Here is a 17,705-nt window from a genome sequence, read left to right on the forward strand (position 1 = left end):
GGGGCAACCCTGACTAGCTTCACAGCTATACAAAGAGAGAGCGGGGGGGAAGAGCCCTTCGCGGACTGTGTGTCCGAATCAAACTGGGGGCAACCCTGACTAGCTTCACAACTATGCTAAGAGAGAACGGGGAAGAGCCCTTCGCGGACTGTATGTCCGAATCAAATTGGGGGCAACCCTGACTAGCTTCACAACTATGCTAAGAGAGAGTGGGGAGGAGAGCCTTCGGATGTATGTCCGAATCAAACTGGGGGCAACTTGGACTAGCTTCACAGCAATTATAGTGAGCGGGGGGAAGAACCCTTCGCAGACTTTATATCCAAATCACACTGGGGCAACCCTGACTAGCTTCACAGCTATATAAGAGTGGGGGGAAGAGCCCTTGGCGGACTAAACGTCCGAATCAACATGGGGGCAACCCTAGCTAGTGTCACATCTAACTAAGTCTGCAAATGAAAGGACTGCAAACAACTTGGTTAAAATCAAGGTAGCTCCTTCAAAGATGATGAAAAAGATATTCAAATCAAAGCTCCAAATAGATCAATGGCTTCAATGCATAACGCATCAGAAGAAGGCCGAAATCGAAAAGTATGACAGGTAGTAAATTACAGTGCAAATAGAGTACACCGCAAGTTGATTGACACCTACTACGCAAATGTAGTGTGTCGATGAAGCATTTATCCAAACTCATACAAAAGATAATTGTTCAACACCGAAATTACAAATCAGAAAGATATCTACAAAGAAAGAAATCCGACATGTGTTACTGCTGTGCATCAGTATTCAATTCTTCATGAGAAATATTTTCCTCTTCACCGACAGCGGTGCTGGTGTCTTCGTTCATTTCCATTGGAGAAGGGTCAGCATTAATAATGGGAGTAGTCACATCAGGGATAGTGGTCTCGGCAGACTCAAGATGCACAGTCGAGGATACCAAGGATGGTGTATTTGCAACGGGAGGAGGCGATGGAAGAAGTCGACCTGCAGCGCTAGCTGATTGAGTTGTTGTTGCAATTCACGAGCAATCTTCTTCGCAGCGAGACTCCGAAATTGCTCCGCGGCTTCTTTTACGGCCTTGTCTACAGCAGCTTGAGTGGCAAGTTTCTCCGTTTCTTTTAGGCTTTCAAGTTTAGAATTGACCCCCGCTACGTAGTCACGGTGCTTGTCCTCAGCCACTTGGAGCTCTTTATAGGCCTTGACTGCCGCGATCCGCAAATTGTCCATGTCCTTCTCCAGCTTGGCATACTTTGCTTTCCAGCCATCAGGGCCATGTATCTCCTGCTTCGCCGCCTCCAGATTCTCCACAGTGCTGGTAAGGCCGCGCAGCACATAACCAATATCTAGACTCAGCTACAGAGACATATTGGGTATAAAGGGTAGTACAACGGATAATGAGCAAGTAAAGTTAATAACACACACCTTTTCCCATCCAGTGTAAATGGAGGCCCTATGGGAAGCGACAGTGCCAGAATCTCCATAGGTTTGATCCCGAGGGAGATGAGAGCTGAAAAACAAAGAGGCGGCAATGGCTAGATTTTCCAAAGCCGAGTCTCACGTAGTAACATCGCAATCCTTGGCCTTGAACTTGGGATGCCAAACTTTGACCAGGCCTGATGTTAAGGGACTAGCTGAAAAGGAATCCTGTCTGGGGCGGCGCAAAGATATAGCAGACCGCGAAGGTTCATTGCGGCCACTAGTATGAGGATGAGCAGTAGGAGTAGTTTTGGCCTTTTTGGTGGGTGGACTCTTGTTTGAAACTTCGACAGGCGCATCGCCATCAGAGTCGCTGTCCCAAAGCTTGTACTTGTTCACATCCATAGCGGTAGCAGAAGGGGGAGTGGAAGTATGGGCAAAATCGTCTTCCCACTCAGCCACACGAGAGTATGAAGGAGGAAGGGTGTCAACAGTAGTCGTCTTAGTTTTAGCAGCAGTGGCACGTTGGGCAACAGCTCGTGAATGAGAGATTTTGGTGGTATAGTTGAAGGACTTGTGAGCCGGACGTTTTCTTTTTTGAGGTGGGGATGGTTTGGGCTTTCTTTTTTTGGGGGGCGGCAGGCGATAGAGGGGGCCTTGGTATTTGCCAATGTCTTTTAGAGAAGGGTCAAGTAAGAGAGGAGTGGCTTTTTCCGGATCAATGCCGAGGACTTTGCACTGTGCATTCCCAAGTTCGCGAAGGGATTGGAAAATTTCTGAATAAACGCTGTTGTATATCTGGGATCGTCGGGTCTCCAACCTACATCCCCAAGAATAAAGACAAATTACAAACAAGTGAGACATAAATACTGCAACTCAAAATGGCTTACTTACCACTTGTTAGGAAATGGAGATGCCTCAGAGAAACTTCCGAAGGGAGGTCCGCGGATAAAAAACTCCCGGACACATACAACGGATATTGGTGCCACACCTTGTCAGAAGTGGTGATGTGAAGAATAAAATACTTCTTTAGTGGACGAGTGCAGAAGGATTGATATCCCACACTCCCAAGTTTAGTGCTTTTCTTTATATAGAAGTGAGCAAGGATATTGCGGAGTTGGATTTTGGGGGAGTGGGTCTCATTGTAATAGTTGGCGGCATACATAACACGCCAGAAGTTACCTATGCCTTGGCATGGAGGAATGTTGAAATGGTTACAGACCTCAACATCAAGAAGAGTCAAGGGAAAACGCAAACCAGCCGCTATCTGTCCTACAGTAGTGACGAGATAACCGAGGCGCGGTGTTACCAAGTGAGGAAAGTGGGTGACTCCAGACACGTGTTCTAGAATAACGTCACTAGGTATGCCATAAGCGGCTTTAATGACATCTAGGTTGGGTCTACGGTAATAGGATGGCGGGGGAGGTAGAGAAGGTTTCCTCCCAAAAGTAGATGGAACAACGATGGGATCAGTAGAATCAGAAGTCGGGGATTCAGATCGGTCCGTGGAGTGATGGCTAGATCTAGGGGTAGAGGATCTAGATCTATCGGATTTGGTGGTGGAGGATTGGGTGACGGAGGTAGCCTCCGATTTCGATACAGACATGATGGAACTAGTGCTAAGAGGGGAGTTTACAAAAAGATAGATATGCAATTCTAGAAAGGAAGAAAGTGAGGAAGCAACACCCCCAAAAGCGAATAAAACAAATAATGAGAGGAAAGGAAAACAAATTAAGGGGGAAGACAAACCTGTAACGAGAGGGAGCCAAGGCAATGGAGGTCGTAGAACACGAACAGTGCTGGAGAGCTACCGGAGGAAAGACAATGGGAAGAAGTGGGAAAGGGTTGAAGAAAAGGAAGTTGAAAAGATGGTGAAGGTTTGTTGTTTTGGGGGTTTTGAGAGAAGAGAGAGGTTTGAGCGGGATTTGAAGGGGCAAGGGCAAAAGGGTATTAACCAACAAAATAACCAAAGAAAGGGAGCCACATAGAGTCTCGATTTTCGAAGAGGCAAAGTACGAGGCGCGTACGCCGTATTTCCAGGTGGCAATACAGAGGAAGCACGTGGAACACGTGTTGGGAGAAAGAAGATAGGGGGACAGAGTGGCAGTGTCAGGAAAGAGAAGCATACCGCGAAATGTGTATAACATGAGAAATGTTAGTTCTCAACCCCATTGTTGTTCGCGGACCATCAATAAGACCGAGAGAGGGCATCTGTATGGGTCGTATTCATTACCTAGGAGGTTAGTGGTGACAATGGGACCGGATGCGGTATAGTATGGGGAAACAGGTTGCATAGGATCAGATCCGCGGTATCCTAACCACTTTGGAACTGCTGTGAGACGTGGAGAGAGGGAGAGCGGAATCATAACTGCAAGATAACTGCCGCGATACGTGGAGAGAGAAGAGACAATGGGTGAAAGAGGATCGAGGGACAGGAGGAGAAGAGGGGGGGGGGGGAGAGGAGAGGGATAAAAAGGGTGAGGAGAGAGAAAAAGAGGAGAAAAAAAAAAAGACAAAGAGAGAGAGAAAATGAGTAAGCAGAGAAAAGAGAAGTGATCTCATAGGTTGTAATAGTAGAGCATACAACAATGTTGTAAACGACACACTCAATTGGGGTTTTGTCAACTCTAGACACTCAACACTCAACACTCAAGTAGTCCGATCTAACCATGATGTGCCATATTTTCTTTCATTGAAATTTTAACGCTGATATTTTGAAGTTTTATATCCTATACTATGTATGTCATATGATGAAATTCTCCATTGGGTTATATGTTGGGTCAAGTCCACCCTATCTGCATTAATACTGATTTCTCAAAATATTCCATAAGGAATATACCCGATTTTGCTGTCCCAAGTCCCAACCAATCAGAAACAAGAATTAAAAGAGTTGTTTGCAAATTAAATTTTTACTAGTTCTCCAAAATTAAACACTAGCCCTTCCCCAGTTTTGCAAATCTTCCGAGATTTTATCTATTTAAAAAAAAAAAAAAATTAAGCTGGGGCTAAGGTAGACCTCCACCTGTTATTAATGCAAAAGGTTAAACCTTACAAGCCTCCCTAAGAGTTAGATCATTAAAAGGAGGAACATAAAAACTCTACCGACAGGCTTCAAGCCTAACATACATAATAACATACTAGTCGTCTTGCAATCGAACCTAAAAAAGTAGAGATAGTAGTCTTACTTTCTAGTCATGATTTCTTTAACAATCTTAGGATGATCCTTCCTAAGATGAGTCTGCGCTTTCTCATAGTTGCAAAAGAAATCTTCGCAAGCACAACACACATAAGTGAGTCCCAAAGTATCATCCAAATTTTTTTTTGGTGTAGTCCTCAAGATTTCTCATCTTTTTGTTTTTCAGTAACGACTTTACTTTCTTCATAATTGCCAGCGTAGGCTCTACTTCTCCTGAATCACGCTCTTGGATCCGCTTGCTTCTTTTTGGCTTCACAGTTGTCCATTGATTTTGATCCTTAGAAGGCGCTACATACCTTGATGACCTCTTTTATAAAACAATTGTTGGGATACTGCATCCATAAAGAACTCAGTCTCATTCTCTGAGGATCATCATCTTCATCCTCATTTCCAGCAACTAGCCCTTCATACATGTTTCGTTCTCTACTACATGGCAGTTGGTTAATCAGAATACCTCTAGGCTGACTCTGGATTGGTGTAACCATATTACTCTTATCTCTCTGGTTACTTGAAGTTCCTCTTTGATAAAAGTGTTCACATGAAGAATATCCATAGTTTCCCCAATCATATTTGCTATAGGAGTTGTTATCTCAGCAGGCACATAAAGTACTAGCTAAAGTCCAATGGAAAGATCGGTTCCAGTCATGTACACCAGTATTGAGCTCTTCAATCTCTGTTCCATTCCCCTGAGCACCACTACTCTGGCTATTTGGTTCATGTTGGACAGTTGTACCAGTGGGTTGCTCCCAAATCTCTTTGCCTCTATCATTTCTTATGCAACTTGTTCCTGCACCATCAGAGAGGGCACTAGGACGACTCCTAACTCTCCATATTCTTCTATTCACATCTTCTCCACTTCCATTACCAGCATACGTTACAGTATTCCTCATAGCATTCTCATAGCTTACATTGGCATTAGGAGTCATTCTTTCATTCTGCCTTCCTTCCTGTGAACTGGTTACATTGTTAGCATCCAATCCAGTAGATTGTACATTATTGAGTCTACTCATTCTTCCACTTCTGTTAGTGGTATTCAACCTCCTTGAATTTGCATCACCCAAACATTTTCAGTTTCATGCCCAAACTTTTGACACTTCTCACATCTTTTTGGGATCCAAGGGTACTCAAACGAGATGATCCGTTCATCTCATGGTGCTAGTTCAACTATAAATGAATCTGGAAGCTTGGCAGAAACATTTACCTCAATATATAGTCGAGCATAATCGATTTGCTTCTTTTGCTTTGTAGCTTCATCCTGACTGAAAGGAATGCCCACCTTGCTAGCTATGAACCCTAAACCATCATCAGTCCACAACTCCTTAGGGACGTTGTGACATTTAACCCACACATGAATTGTTGTTACCATTGCTCGCTGTTTTTCAACACTTCGAGTCCATGGACTTATGATAAAGCAACGACCACCAATAAAGATTGGACCTTCCTTTAAAACTGCTTGACGAGCTTCATTACTCGAGAATTTGAAGTAGAACAGATCTTTATCCGCAATAATCTCAAATGACCCTTTATCTTTCCATCGCTGTTGAAGGACATTTTTCACATATGGGAATGAGAGGCGTTGTTCTATAAAGAATCCCACCACATAGTCACTCCATTCATTACATCCTTGCATAATCAAAACCATCGGTACCTGAGTAACACCATTCACTTCTTGTAAAGTGAAGTGCTTTAGTGTTTTTTTAAGAGCAGACGCTCTATTTTGAAGGAACAAGCTACTCCATGATGATGCAGTAGGCAATCGGCAACCGGTGGAAATCCGGTGAGGAAGGGTGCCGCCGGAGGAGATAAGTGGCTCAGACGGTGTAGCATCAGTTGATGGAATAGGACCAACACAAGGAGGCTGGTGAAGTGGAGTTGGATGGGAAGGAAGAGGAGGAAAAGAAGATATACTACTATCCATCAATAGATCAGTCTAACGCCGAGGTATCCATGTTCTCAGATGGGAAATCTCACATCCCTTGCTGTTTCCGATCAAAACCCCCCCATAAAGGGAAGGTTTTGAGTTTGTTCTTATGGCAACCAACGTTCTAAGGATAGAACTTTACTACTTGAAGAAAAGAAAAATGCGAGATTACTCTTATAACCTTAGAGAAAAGGAGGTAAGTTATTTCTAAGTTGGGCGCTTATTTCTCAAGTCCCCATTGAAGCTAAGATGAGTTTTTCCCTGTGTCGAGATTTTATCTATTAGTTACCAAAGAAACTGAAAAATAGATAATCACAAGAGGGAAACAACCTGCAAAAGAATTAAATGTGGTTCTCCAAAGCAGAGAGTATGAAAAGCATGGGAGCTCTTATATATTCAAAGGAAATGCATATAATCTGACCAACGTAGAAACAATTGTTTTTTTTTAATCTATTCCAGCTGCTATGGAGATACCTTGTTATTTCTTGGAATGCTTGAGGCTAACCATAAACTACCATTTTTGTCATCTAGACCAGACAAATTGATCAGAAAATTCATCAAGCCTATACTGGTGAAGGTTTACGATACTTTAACATTTATAAGTTTGTGAATTTCTATGTCCTACGATAAGCATTTTGGAGTTGCATCAAATGAAAAGGAAAACAATAACGTCAAGGTGTACATGTTGTATACTGAATCATTGCAATACCGTACCATTAGTATGATTTTGCAACCTCAAGTAGTAATCACTCAAACCAATTTAATCAGTTGATATAAGATTGCAAAGATGATATAAAGTTAAACTACCACATTTTTAATTTACAAGTCTTTCCGAGTCTTTGTATAGTCAATTTTTTTTATCTGTTTTTTTTTATCTTTTTTTTAAGGGTTAACTAGTATAACCCCCCTAGATGAGCCAATTAGGATTTCCCTCAGGATTTTTGACAAAAGTCACCCCTAAATTTGACCCCGTAACCACTTACCCCCCTAAACTTTTTTCTAAGCGAAAAAAACCCTCAACTCGCTAATGCCAAACGCATCTATTAGTTGGGTTGCTACCGTTAATTAGTAAGATATGATGTATTTCGTTATGTAGATGATGTTATATTTAATTTTTCTGGAGTGGTGCATGCCCCTTGATGAGTTGGATAGTCAATGCCAAGTTAGATTAGTCCAGTCAAAATCCCCAAATTGAAACCCTAGTTCTCATTTCTCAAAATTCCCACGCCCACAAAATTAAAACCAAGCCCAGCCCAATAGCCAATAGCTTCAGACGAACTCTTCTCTTCTCCAACTCCAAACCCTATCACAAATTCCAAACCCTAGTTCAATCAAAATAAAAAATCGACTATGAACACCTAAACCCACAAATTAAAAACCCTAGTTCCATGGAGAAATTCTACCTTTTACAGATATACCATGGGGGTTGGTTTGAGAGTAGTCTTAGCTTACAATAAATTGGGGGGGGGGGGGGGGGGATGTGAAAAGCAATTATGAAAATTTTCCAAGTAGTTTGAATGTCTTTACTCTGAAGGAAATGGTAAAACGACTGTGGTATAATGTCAACAATTGTAAGTTGTACTATAACAGTCCTGGTTTATGTCTTGAAGAGGGTTTGAGAATGATTCTGAAAGATAACAATGTTAATGAGATGTTAAAACTGACGGATATTTTTGCACGCATTGATGTTTATGTTGAACACATGGAACCTGGTGAGAGTGGGAGTGAAGAAGACAGTGATGAGTATAATGACTTTGATAGTGATGTGGCTAGCTTAGACCATGTCAGTGATGATGATGAACTAATTGAGGTGAGGAAGAAACTTATTGAACTGAGGAATGCTAAAGATAAGAAGAGAGTCAGTCCTTGTGAAGGTGTTAATGGTGGTGTTGGTGAAGGTGTTAGTGGTGGTGGTGTTGGTGAAGGTGAAGGTGTTAGTGGTGGTGTTGGTGAAGATGTTAGTGGTGTTGGTGAAGGTGTTAGTGGTGGTGGTGGTGAAGAGGAAAAAGTTTTGGAAGGTAACAACACTGGTGATTTTCAAGATAATGATTATAAAGACTCAGATGACTATGATAGCCCTGTGGAGACTGATAATGATGGTGATGGGGTGTGCATTAAGAGAAAGAAAGCTAGTTGGCCTGTGTTTGATTCAAATATAGATATGAAATTGATTGAACCTGTTTTGGGGATGAGGTTTTCTAGTAGAGATGAGTTGAAGAACTGTCTCAGGGACTATGGAGTTGCAAATGGCCATCCTATATTCTTTAAGAAAAATGAAAGTAGGAGATTAACAACTAAGTGTGCTGATGGATGTAATTGGAGATTGCATGCCAGTCCTATGCAATGTGAGAATAGCTATTAGATAAAGTCCTACAAGAGTGTGCACACATGTGTTAGAGATTTCAATGCAAAAGTTTGTAATTCTAGATGGCTTGCAAGGAAATATCGTCAGGATATACTTAATAATCCAAAGTGGAAGTTGGCTGATTTTAAGCAAAATGTGTTGAACACGTACGTAACAATCGTTTCAATGAGTCAGTGTTTTAGAGCTAGGAGGATGGCATTGGGGGAGATCGACTCAGTGATGGTTAAGCACTATGCCAAGCTTTGGGACTATGCTCATGAGATATTACGCAGAAATCCAGGGAGTACTGTTAAAATTCATTGTGAAAATCCTCATATTTTCCGAAGAATGTATGTTTGTATTGATGCTTTGAAAAAAGGTTGGAAGAAAAGTTGTAGACTTGTGGTTGGGCTTGATGGATGCTTTTTGAAGGGTTATATCAAAGGTGAACTGTTGACAGCTGTGGGTAGAGATGGGAATAATCAAATGTGCTCAATTGCATGGGATGTGGTTGAAGGTGAGAACACAAAATCTTGGGTTTGGTTTCTGGAATTGCTGCTTCAGGACATTGGGGAGGTAGATGGGCTTGGGTGGACTGTGATCTCAGACCAACAGAAGGGTCTCATAGCTGCAGTGGATATGCTATTGCCTTTGGCAGAACACAAGTGCTGTGCAAGGCATATATATGTGAACTTTAGGAAGACCTTTAGCGGTACTTTGTTGAAGGCATTGTTTTGGAAAGCTAGTAAGAGTCCTACTGAAGAAGAATTTGAAAGTGTAATGACTGAAATTAAAGCTACTTCGAAAGATGCTGAAGATTACTTGCGAAAGAAGCAAAACCCAAAGCAATGGTGTAGAGCATATTTCCTTAACACGTCTAGCTGTGATGCAGTAGAGAACAACATGAGTGAATGCTTTAATGGCCAAATCATTGAAGCAAGAAGGAAACCAATCATTCATATGCTGGAGAACATTAGAATTTATTTGATGACCATGATACAAAAGAAGAACATGGAAATTCAGAGATGGACTGACAAGTTGGCACCAAGAATTAGGAAACTTTTAGAAGAGAACAAATTGGAGAGTAGAAAGTGGACTAGTATTTACTATGGGGGTAATATGTTTGAAATAAGAAAGCCAAAATATGATGATTCGTATGTTGTTGACACAGGAAAGAGGACTTGTTCTTGCAGAAGGTGGGACTTAAATGGTATTCCATGTGCTCATGCAATATCAACCATTTTTTATAGAAAAGAGAATCCTGACAGCTATGTGGCATCATGGTACACAGCTGATTCGGTGTCCAAGGCTTATGAAAAGTTCATGCTTCCTTTGTGTGGCGAAAGACAATGGAAAAAAACACAATTCCCTAAGTTATTACCTCAAAAAAAGATAAGAATGCTTGGAAGACCAGCAAGGAATAGGAGGAAGGATCCATAAGAAGATTTGGACAAGTCAGGAAAACTATCAAGGAGAGGAAAGCAAATGTGATGCTCCAATTGTAAGGAGTATGGGCATAACAAAGCAGGGTGTAAAGAACCACTTGTCGAACCACCTATAGAACCAGTAAGTATGTCTATTTTGTTTATTTGATGTTTATATAACAATAAATTGTCTAATTTAATTTGTGCTCATACAATTTTAGTTCACTGACGTAGAAAATGCAATACCAAGCAATAATGATGTACCAGCTAATGAAATGCCGAGCAATGATGTACCAGCTAGTGTACCAGCCAATGAAGTGCCGAGCAATGATGTACCGGCCAATGTACCTGTTCAACAAAGAAAAATTAAAGAAAAGACACCTATTGGATATGGAGTGCATACATCCGAAATAACTGGGAGGACTTTTGTGAAGGTATCATATAAGTTTTGATATACAAGCGTAAAAGAGTTATTTTGTGAAATTATATTCTTCTTTTGTGCAGCTTGTGGGGCAGAAAAGGGGTAAATGGTATGAGCCAGGTATGTATGACCCAAGTATGGTGCTAAAAAAGAGGAAACCACCTAAGAAAAGCACTGATTTGCAGACATCTACAAATGCTAGCAGTGTAGCACAGTTAGGCACACAATCATCAAGTGCTTCCAGCCCATCTCAGGTTGCCACAGTTTTGAAAGATGGAGCAACATTAGGAACACAGTCATTTAGTGTTGGTAGCCCTTCTAAGAGTACAAGATCACAAACTGTTGTAGGGAAGAAGAGCTTGTGTGCCATGGCTAACAAGAAGGGATAGACATAACGTTGGATTTATTTCTTATGTTTTAGGGTTTGTTTCGTTTTTTACTTATGTTTTTGGGTATGTTTGTTGGTCTATGACAATGTATGAACTATGTTTGATTAATGCAAAGTGTGTTATCAGATGGCTGTATAATCTAGTAAAGAGCTTGTGTGCTTTTGCCAATTTTTTATTAATGCAAAGAGTTTGTGTGCTTTTGCCAATTTTTGATTAATGCAAAGAGTTTGTGTGCTTTTGCCAATTTTTTTTTTAATGCAAAGAGCTTGTGTGCTTTTGCTAATTTTCTGACAGGTTTATAATAACGGCTGATAGGTTTATACAGGTAAGATATTTGCATTTTCTGATAGGTTGCATTTTCAGCTTAGAATGGAAATCTTTACTTAACACAGACTCCATCAAAAGATTGAATACTGGCAAGGAGTTTCAGGGTGGATCACAACAGACCACTAAGATCTATAATACCATCACTAAATAGATTATTACCTGTGAAGAAGCCCTAACCATAAACCAAGTTGTTCCTCTTCTGTTACCAAACAACTTGAATAATGAAACTTAGAAGGAGAAAATTCAGTGGATAATGGTAATGGTAATGGTAATGGTAATGATTTGTACAGCAAAGATGAATGAATGAACTCAGTTCTTAGTTGTTCTTACTTTTATCTTATACCTTACTACGAAAAAACTAAAGAATCATTTCACTGTGGAAAATTCCAAAATTCTTATTCAGTGGATGTCAATTCACCAAAAACCATGACCACAATCTATTCTAAGTTTATGAAATCTTGGAATTTGGCACCATGAAGCATCCTAGTCGATCCTAATTGAACATAAAACTTTCCCTGTTACTACAACACAAATGCTTAGATCACCCTACATCACAAACAGACTTAAAAGTCTCAATCAACTTCGCACTTTTGTCATGATTTATAATCTATTTCACTAGAAAAAAGTCCAAAATTCGCTCTAGAATCTAAGACCCTCACCAATTAAACCTCTTTAGGACACCAACAGATTGTCCCCTACTTCACCAGGTTGCATTTTCAGCTTTGAGTACTATAGATCGAAATGTCAAAAGAGATCGAGCTGCATACAAGGATGTGAGTTTCCAATCTAACGAATGGACATAAGTAAGAAGTGACCCAAAGACAAAATGATGTATGAAAAAAGGTTTATTCAAAAAAGGAATCCTTCAAAATCCAAAAACATATATAGAGTAGTCATGAAATCATACAAATATCAAACAAGAACTGAGAGCATTCATGCCCAAGTATGTATTTATCATCATCAAGGAAGTGCATTGCCATTTGGTGGTTTTTCAAAACCAAGTAACATTGTCACAATATCTAAACAACACAGTCTCAATGTAATAATGTACAACTCAAATTTCTTCCTTACAGAGAACAGAGACATTTGAATGCACCACGTTACCGAACCTGTAAACAATGAGACTCGAATACAATCAATTGAACTGAACAAAGTTATTCACAAATTCAAGGAACATTTCATCCATTCATTGCAAGTATTCGAATACAAATTCCAATAACATTTCATTAATGAAACTCCATTATAGCACCACTACAACACCACTACAGTCACTTACAACACTCCATTACCATATTTTAGACTAAAACTCCATTACATCACTCCATTATAGTCACTTAAACAAATAAAAGCATATGAAACAAACAAGAATAACAATGACCATTTTCTTTATTTCATTCACCTTCTTCAGCTCAGAAACTTGGCTCTCCAGTCTTTCATTTTCTGTCTCAAGTGCTTTGATATTTTCTTTCTCCAGATCAACCTCCCAAGTGAAGAATTCACACCTTTTTAGATAGTATCTACTCCCGATGAATTTTCTTCCTAGATTTTTCGGTGTATTTGACGTTCTTATTTTTGTCTCAACCCCACAGAAACAAGAACCAACTGAATTCACCGATGCAGATGACATGATGTAGTTGAATTCAAAAATGTTAAGAAAATGGAGCAAAATTGATAAGAATTTGGGAGATTTTGATTGAACTAGGGTTTGGAATTTGTGATAGGGTTTGGAGTAGGAGAAGAGAAGAGTTCGTCTAAAGCTATTTGCTATTAGGCTGGGCTTGGTTTTAATTTTGTGGGCGTGGGAATTTTGAGAAATGAGAACTAGGGTTTCAATTTGGGGGGTTTCAGTTTAGGGATTTTGACTTGACTAATCTGAGTTGGCATTGACTATCCAACTCATCAAAGGGCACACACCACTCCAGAAAAATTAAATATGACATCATCTACATAACGAAATACGTCATATCTTACTAACGGTAGCAACCCAACTAACAGCTGTGTTTGGCATTAGCAAGTTCAGGGTTTTTTTCGCTTAGAAAAAAGTTTAGGGGGGTAAGTGGTTATTGGGGTCAAGTTCAGGGGTGACTTTTGCCAAAAATCCTTTCCCCAAACTAGATAGGGAGATTAGGGTCTCCCCTCTAAGTACACAAAAAAAAAGTCAACTTGGATTGACATTGTCTTTTTTTTTTTTGTGTATTGGGGGGGGGGGGACTCCAATTTCCCCATCTAGTTGGGGGAAATCCTAATTATCTCATCTGGGGGGAGAGAGAGAGAGAGAGAGAGTTAACACTAGTTAACCCTTTTTTTAATGGGCGACTTGGTTGTTTAATGGAAGAAGGAAAAAATATATCTTGTGACAATAGTTATTTAATTCCTTTTGCCGGGTTATTTTTCCTCGTGTTTTCCAATTTTTTTTGTAACAAATAGATAAAATCTCGGGAGATCTGCAAAACTGGGGAAGGGCTAGTGTTTAATTTTGAGAACTAGTAATAGTTTAATTTGCAAACACCTCCTTTAATTCTTGTTTCTGATTCGTTGGATAGCTGGACATAGTTTGTTTGGGAGGTTTGAATATTGTGGGGCGCGGTATTGATACCCCACTTTATGGGATTGACACCCCTTTGGCAAAAAGTATAACAATAATAGTTATTTCTTATATGTCCTTTTATACCTCACATGCCGATAGTTTTACAACATCGGGTTGCCACGAGATCCCATATTCCACGGTAGGCACTTGCCGCGAGATTGCACAATCCACGGTATCGGGTTGTCGTGAGATCCCATATTCCATGGCAGGGAGTGGCTGCAGAGGATTTTTTTGTGTTTTTTTGTTTTTTTTTTCACTTCAAATTTTGCATATTGAACACACACGACATATGGATACCTCATTTTTTTTTTCTTTAGAACTTCTTTATACACTCCAAGAACAACACCGAAACCATGAAAAAAAATGTACAATCGAGGCATAATTTTGCTATCTCGCAGTAAATATTTTCATATGCTATAAGAAAAACTTGTGATCAAATTAATGATGAAGAGTTTTGATAATTAACACATGCAAAGGCTCTATTTTAGTGAACACAACCATCTTGCGGCAACTAACTTTTTTTACGGTGGCTATTAAAAAAATTTTAAAACAAAAAAGGACCCACGACAACAACCTTCCGTGGGATATGGGATATCATGGCAACCTGATGTCATGGATTGTGCGATCTCGCGGCAACTTCTTGTCGTGAGTGGTTTTTTATGTAATTAATGGAGGGGTGCCAATACCTTGAAATTGGTCAAAGGGGTGCCAATCCCATAAAGTGGGGTGTCAATTGAATAAAATTAGGGTGATTTTGGACACATCCATAAAAACATGAGAAATTTTTTCGCTCCTAGGCGCTTAGGAGCGAAAAGTCTCCTAAGTACTCATCCACCACACATATCCGGCCACCATCTCTTTTAACTAGTGATTAACTCTAGTTAATTAAAATCTAAACAAATATTTATTTGATTCTCTCTCCAAATCATTCAATAGTTAAAAAGTACACCGATTTTATAAAATAAATAAATAAAATTGTTTAGACACATTTAAGTTCCTAAATGACCCTTTTTATTAGGCATACCCAAGACAAAATGAATCATTTATTAGAATATACATCGCGAGACTATTAAGGACCCCATACTAAACCCTAGATACGCGACGTTCTTCACTACTCATGGTCATAAAGATCAATCCTTAAATGCAGAAAATATGCTCAACTATATACTAAATATATCATTGCTAAAGGTATTCAAACTTCTCTCTGACATGATATTTGGTGTTTAAAGGAGCCTCTATGGTTCAACAATGAGGCAAAAAATTCCATAAATCTACCAGAGAATTCCACTGTTAGTGATCTCGTACAACATGGCCATTGGAACTCTTTAGTTCATGCACTACCTGGAGGAAATATCAAGCAAAATGTTATTAAAGTAGACTGTTTGGACTAGAAATTCCCAAACACAGTTAGGGTTGTGAATAATTGATTGATTGATGAAGAAGATGAAACTAAACCTTAGAAGGCTACCTAATTACCCGAGTCCGAAAACATGGATCAAGTCTCACTAGTATTGCTTATGTAGTAATGAAAGTAAGAGTAGACTCTCTTATGGGAAAGATATGGATTCCACTCTAACCCCAAATCTTTGAAGATTTGGTTTATGTTTATCTCTTGACTGAGATATTATTTCCTACTTATCTGTTATCTCTTTTGACCAGAACGAGTATGTGTAATTAAATCTGTGTTAGATACACCTATAAACATTTGGATTTGGACCAAGTCTAGAAAGGTGTTGGGCCAAATTTGGAAAGGTGTTAGGTTGGAGTCCAAGTCTGGGAACATACCGAAAGTGGGGCCCGTGAATTATCATATCATTAAATGGTAATGATGATGAAATCTTCATTCGACTATTAGAATGAGTTTGGGTTTGTGCAAATGACAATACTTGGCTTAACAAGTGTGTGTTTGTTAACACCTGACTATTTATAGTCTAAAACAAAACTGCATTAATGCAAGTGACTGCACTTGGCTCAATGTGCGTTACCAAACACATAGATTAGTTTTTGTTCAGAAACAAAATTATTTTGCAAGTGACTGCACTTGCCTATTTAAGTGCACAGTAGCAAACATTTAGATTAGTTTTTGTTCGGAAACAAAACTATTTTGCAAGTGACTGCACTTGGCTTTTTAAATGCGCATTAGTAAACACTTAGATTAGTTTTTGTTTGGAAACAAAACTATTTTGCAAGTGATTGCACTTGGCTTGCTAAGTGTGAGTTAACAAACACTTAGATTAGTTTTTGTCCAGAAACAAAACTATTTTGCAAGTGATTGTACTTGGCTTTTTAAATGAGCGTTAGCAAAAGCTTACATTAGTTTTTGTCCAGAAACAAAACTATTTTGCAAATGTCTGCACTTGGCTTATGACATGACATCTTAAACTATGAATAATAATAAAAAAGATATTATGCAGATGATTTTTTTTATTAATGGTGGAAATTAAAGTAGTGTCAATGGAATCTACGTCACTAATGATAAAACTTATGAAGCCTTGTTGCATTCCAATGCTTTGGAATAAGATCTCCTGAAAAAGTTTTCAGTACATAATAACCCTTAGGTCTTCTTTTCTCAACAATAAAAGGACATTCCCAAGCTTCTGAGAACTTGCCCCTTGATGGGTCATCCAATTTTCTCTGAAGTACCCAACCTCCTGGCTGGAATGTTCGGTGACGAAAATTATTATCATAACTCTTTTTGACACTCTGTTGATACTTCTCCAAATTTCGGAGTGCCTCTTCTCTGCGCTCATCAATGAATTGTTTTTGGGAAGACAAAAATTCTTCATTGTCATCAAAAATGACATTTTCAGTTCGACTGGTGGGAGCCATGAGTTCAGTTGGCAGGACTGTTTCTGTTCCATATGCCAGAGAGAAATGAGTCATTCTTGTAGAAATTTTAGCCGTGGTGCAATATGCCCACAAAATAGCTGGTGATTCCTATCCCCATTTTCCTTTTACTTCTTTAAGTATCCTTTTCAAATTGTCTAGGACAGACTTGTTGGTTGCTTCAGCTTGTCCATTCGCCTGCGGATGGTACAAAGTAGAAAAATTATATGTTGAATTTTGTAGGAGTCACAGAATTGGCAAATTTTATCAAAATCAAACTGCTTCCCATTGTCAGATACAATTGCTACTGGTATTCTGTATCGATATATAATATCTTTCCAAATAAACTGCTTGACTTTGGAGGATGGAGTTTGCACGAGTGGAATTACCTCAACCTACTTTGTGAAATAATCAGTTGCTACAAGGAGGAATCTAAAATTTCCTAGTGCTTTAGCCTTTAGTAAATGACTAACCTCTTCATTGACTTTTAGCCTTTTATCAGGTGCCATGTAATCTACTGTGTAGTGTTGGTGGTATTTGAGGTTCACCATGGAATGTCTAAGGAGAATGAATGGAGAGTTTTTAGAAAAGGAGGAAAGGTAGTTTCAATGAGTTTAATCTTTCTAAGTTCCTACTTTGGTTTGGTTTGGTTTGCAAAAAGGTGATGACTTAACTTAAAATGAAGACTTGAATAAAAACAATGAAATGAAATGATGAGAGAAGAGTTGAAATGAAAACAAGCATAAAAACTTGAGTTGAATGAAAACATTGATTAAGAACTTGCAAAATATAGAGAGCTTGATTAAAACTTGAAATGAATAACTTAGACTTAAGAACTTGATAAACAACTTTAGATT

General features: G+C 39.2%; 2 protein-coding genes across 2 annotated transcripts; one reads left to right on the forward strand and one right to left on the reverse strand.

Annotated features, from left to right (window-relative positions):
• Nucleotides 1-9,060: 9,060 nt before the first annotated feature.
• Nucleotides 9,061-10,314, forward strand: LOC147488693 (uncharacterized). The gene has a single exon (XM_086574458.1). The coding sequence runs from the start codon at nt 9,061-9,063 to the stop codon at nt 10,312-10,314; it is 1,254 nt and encodes a 417-aa protein (XP_086430584.1).
• Nucleotides 10,315-16,491: 6,177 nt separating this feature from the next.
• Nucleotides 16,492-16,905, reverse strand: LOC147488694 (uncharacterized). The gene has a single exon (XM_086574459.1). It carries the CDS (start codon nt 16,903-16,905, stop codon nt 16,492-16,494), a length of 414 nt encoding a protein of 137 aa, XP_086430585.1.
• Nucleotides 16,906-17,705: the final 800 nt, after the last annotated feature.

The sequence above is a fragment of the Coptis chinensis genome, chromosome 7 (genome assembly GCF_015680905.1).
Source record: "Coptis chinensis isolate HL-2020 chromosome 7, ASM1568090v1, whole genome shotgun sequence".
Lineage (NCBI taxonomy): Eukaryota > Viridiplantae > Streptophyta > Magnoliopsida > Ranunculales > Ranunculaceae > Coptis > Coptis chinensis.